This window comes from Phoca vitulina, unplaced genomic scaffold (assembly GCF_004348235.1).
Source record: "Phoca vitulina isolate PV1807 unplaced genomic scaffold, GSC_HSeal_1.0 scaffold2380, whole genome shotgun sequence".
NCBI lineage: Eukaryota > Metazoa > Chordata > Mammalia > Carnivora > Phocidae > Phoca > Phoca vitulina.
In genome coordinates this window covers 1-4364 of record NW_022592066.1, presented here as the reverse complement: position 1 = coordinate 4364, position 4364 = coordinate 1, and the positions used below count along the sequence as shown (strand labels likewise).

The 4364-nt window shown below is 36.0% G+C and overlaps 1 protein-coding gene across 1 annotated transcript; it reads right to left on the bottom strand.

Annotated features, from left to right (window-relative positions):
• Window positions 1-5: 5 nt before the first annotated feature.
• LOC116629710 (protocadherin alpha-12-like) lies at window positions 6-2732 on the bottom strand (the record flags this gene model as incomplete). Its single annotated transcript, XM_032399949.1, has 1 exon — window positions 6-2732. A coding segment is annotated over exon 1 (1113 nt), but the record flags the coding sequence as incomplete, so codon positions are not given.
• Between the last annotated feature and the right edge of the window lie 1632 nt (window positions 2733-4364).

Below are 4364 nucleotides of genomic sequence, written 5' to 3'. Positions count from 1 at the left end.
CTGATCAGGGCGATGACAGTGCCCACCTGAGCATCCTCTCTCACGGGTAGCGACAGCGAAGTGATCATTACCTCGGGGGTATTGTCATTCAGATCCAGAACTTCCAGTAGGACTGTACAGTGACCTGCCATGGAAGGAATCCCTTTATCAATGGCGTTAACCTGAATTTCATACTCAATATTCTCTTCAAAATCCAATTTCCCGTAAATTCTGATTTCACCTGTTTCTGGATTTATTGAAAACATGCATTTCTCACTCACTGGCAAAATCAGTCTGATTCCATAGGAAATTTCTCTATTCACCCCTTCGTCTAGATCAGAAGCGTTTAGCTGTATCACTCTTGTACCGTTTGGGACATTTTCAAACAGCACTACTTTATAGCCAGGCTTATCAAACTCCGGAGCGTTGTCATTCACATCCAGAATGCTTATTTTAATCTGAACAGATCCTGTTAGCTCGGGTTTACCGCCATCCTGGGAGGTCAGCAATATATTAAGTTCTGGAGTTTCCTCTCTATCCAATGACTTCCGTAGAACTAGTTCAGGCAATTTACTTTTATCGTTTTTCGTTATTATTTTAAGAGTAAAATACTCATTTAGACCTAACCTATAGGTCAGAAGAGAGTTGACGCCTATATCCGCATCGGAAGCGCCCTCTAGAGGAAAATGAGAATCCAGCGGCGCAGATTCAGAAATCAGTACCTTTTGTTCTTCTTCTCTGAACACTGGTGGGTTATCGTTAATGTCCTTCACCTCCACCTCCACGTGGAAAACCTGCAGCGGACTGTCCACGATCACCTCCAGGTGGATGCTGCACTCGGCGCTCCGCCCGCACAGCTCCTCCCGGTCGATCCGAGAATTCACAAACAAAATGCCATTCTGCAGATTTACCTCCAGAAGGTCCCGGCGGCCTTTGGACGCCACCCGGAACAGGCGTGGCACCAGCTCCGCCAGCTCCAGCCCCAAGTCCTGGGCGATGCGGCCCACGAAGGTGCCGTGTTTGGCCTCCTCCGGGACCGAGTAGTGGACCTGGCAGCTCCCGGATTCCCCAGCTGCAAGGAGCAGAAGCGACAGCAGCAGTCGCGAGGCTCCTGGGCCTCCTCTCCAGGAAAACACCATTGTAGTTAACAAGATCTCTGAGGTGGGGCTGTTGGATTTAAGGGATCGCTCACATGAGAATCTTTATAAGCAATCTCCCTTTCTGTAGGTATATATATAGTAAAATTTACCCAGCCTTCCGGTCAACATGGAGTCGATCTTATTCAGCCAATGGATGAACTCTGGGCGCGGAGACAAAATTTTTCCTTTTCACCTTTTGAGTGTACAGCGACATCATGTGACTGATTATGTAAGTACAAGAAAGATCCGGAGGTTCTTTTTGGTTTAGCCACTTCCCGGGACACTTAAATAAAATTTTTTGACTTTTGGATATTTTCATGAATTGTTTGTAAATGCCTATTTTTTAATGTATATGATATTAGTAACAAAGCAGTCATTTCTATTATACTTAAGTTTTTAAAATATTCTGCTTCAAAGTCCATCATAAAATAATCACTGAAATACAGAATGCCAGAATATTGCCTATCATGGAGAATAAAATAAAGAATAATATACATCACCTTCAACCTTATTTTGCTTACAATGCACACTTGTAATGACTTTTATCCTTCACAAGCACTTCATTGTAGGACTTTAGGAGAAACCCAAGAATTCCTGCACTCAGTAAAGAAAAAAAACCTAAAGTAGTTCTATTAGCTGAATATTTCATTCATATAAATTATTTTATTCATACTTCTGTTGGATATAAAAATTCATCATAAATATGGAACATGTCATTGTTTTTGGTTCCTTGATGCTCAAATGTGATGACTTTTCATACAACTGCTCTTATTCCCATAACATATTAAAATGAGGCTTGGGTACAGATCCTGTAAGGTTTCACTATAGCAGGAGGAAAGCATTTTCATGTAAAATATTGAATCAAAGCCTCCAAATTTCACCATATTCTAAAGTGGCTGTGGAGCCATAATATGAAAAAGATCTGTGAGATGTTTTGGAGCCCAGTCTCTCTGACTAAAATCAAAAGAATATGAACTTCATAATGAACTTTTGGTTTCCCTTTAAATGTTCCCTTCAGGCCAGTTAGTAGTCATTCAAAATCTGCTTCTCTTCAGAAAATCAGAATGGTGACTATGATGCAAGGGATAATCAAAGAACTTTTCATAATTTTATTAGTTAATTCAAGATCAGCTTTAAGGGAAAACAAAACACAGATAAGATCCCACAGCTAATTGTGAAAAATTTAATACAGAGTTTATAAGCTCATTAAAATTCAAGTCAAAATCTTTAAGCCAACAATTTGTCACCATTCCTTTTACATATAATGAAGGGAAGTGAGATAAGAAATCTTTATAGAACCAGGAAATAATAATCAATAATCGTTCTACAAGTAAGAGATAACTTAAGTCAACTATAAAACTGGCTCTTAAGTAATCAAAAAAACATTTGAATTTTGATGCTATTGGACTATTTAAATTGTCTAATATCACTACCATGCTTCTTCATTTTCTATCTTCCATTTTCAAAAACAGTCTATGTACAATGATTGCTAAGAAACTTTATTGAAAAAGTAGTGTGTTATGTAGTCCTCATACACTGTTAGACATAATAAAATTACTAAAGAGATAGGAACATCTAAAATTACCTTAATACTTAAACAATTGAACTAGAAGATGGAAATTATATTGAAATTATAATTTTACACCATTGAAAGTAATCCTGAAATTAAGAATAAGTATAAAAGACACAAAATTTGTAGAAAATAGCCCATATAATTTGTAATTATCTAAAAATGTGCATCAACTACTTATGTACTGTAAAAGTAATAATTTGCAAAAATTTAATGTGTACTTAAAATATTCCAATATCTTTGTTTATTAAATTTAGATGACATTAAGTCGTTCTAAGAACTTCATTTGGAGATTTATAATAATGTGTGCCCTACCTAACATTCACATTTATACATTTACAGTTTCATAAATGATACGATGGCTTAATCTTTTAAGTCAGAAATATTTTGTGTTTTAATTTGGTTGCCTATTATAGAATAAAGAAATTGTAACCCCTAAGGCTAAAGGGGAGCATAGCCACATATGAATTTCATCAAATTCTCAAAGAAATCAGTGACTCTGCCACCCTACATATAGCTAAGGATCACTGAATTAGAAGAATGACCTAAGGGTAAATGAACTTTGGTAGAATCATCTGATGTGATTATAGCACATGAAAAGAAAATTTCACAAACACTAGAGATAAAGCATTTAAAGACAGGAAATTTAAGTTGCCAGATGAGCGAAAATGATAATTTTCACTTCACTTTAATAGACTTAACATAGGGCAGACTGCCAACCAGCATATGTTGCAGATATTATAAGCCTATATGCATGTCTTCAGCAAGTTTGAAGACTTGGTTGAGTGCTTTGAATAACTTTATATGCCTAGTAAACTTTGTAAGCATAAATCTGGGAGTTCTGTTTGACTATATTGTAGATAAATCTGTACCCATTACATGCAATAAAATAAATCGACAGAACTTTTAAGTTCTATTATTTCAATGAAACCACCACACAATAATGCAAGACTGAATTTTTAACTGCAAATAATATGAAAACAGGTTTTATCTTATCAGTTGACGCAAAACTAAAGATTATTTAATGGAAAGGAAATGTACGATCCATGTTTAACACTACAGAGAAAGTTAAATCTTTTCAGACTTAATGAAGAGAGTGTTCAATCTTTGATACAAGCCTGAAGTGAGAAAAGTCAAGAGATCTAATAATGTGAAAATATTAAAGCAAAAGGCTGTGTTAAAAGACAAAGAGGACGAAAAAATGGAAATAACCGCAGTAATTATCTATAGTAGTGAGGATTAGAGATGAAATAAGTGGTCTAGCTACATCACTGAAACTTAGAAATTATATCTAATAAAGTGCTGACAGGAGAGTCATTCTTATAGCTTCCTTTAACATTTTCTACCAAAACATTTGGAGACATAGGACGTTTATTGGCTAAAAAATTTATCTCATTATTAAAATTGGATTTTTATCAGTTGGCATTTCACTAACAGAAATTGTTCTCTAAAACATACTCGTTTAAAACTTAATACTCAAAATACAGAGTATTCATTAAATTTTTCTATGAAATAAAGAGGATTTTTAAAAATTTAACATAGACTTCAAAAGAAGAGGAATCTATAGAACTCACCTGCCCAGGGTGATTTGATCCTGCCTCCTGCATTTTCCCTCCAACTTCTCTATCCGGACACGGAGGAAGGCTGGGGCTGAAGGCCATGAGGTCGGTCTTGGG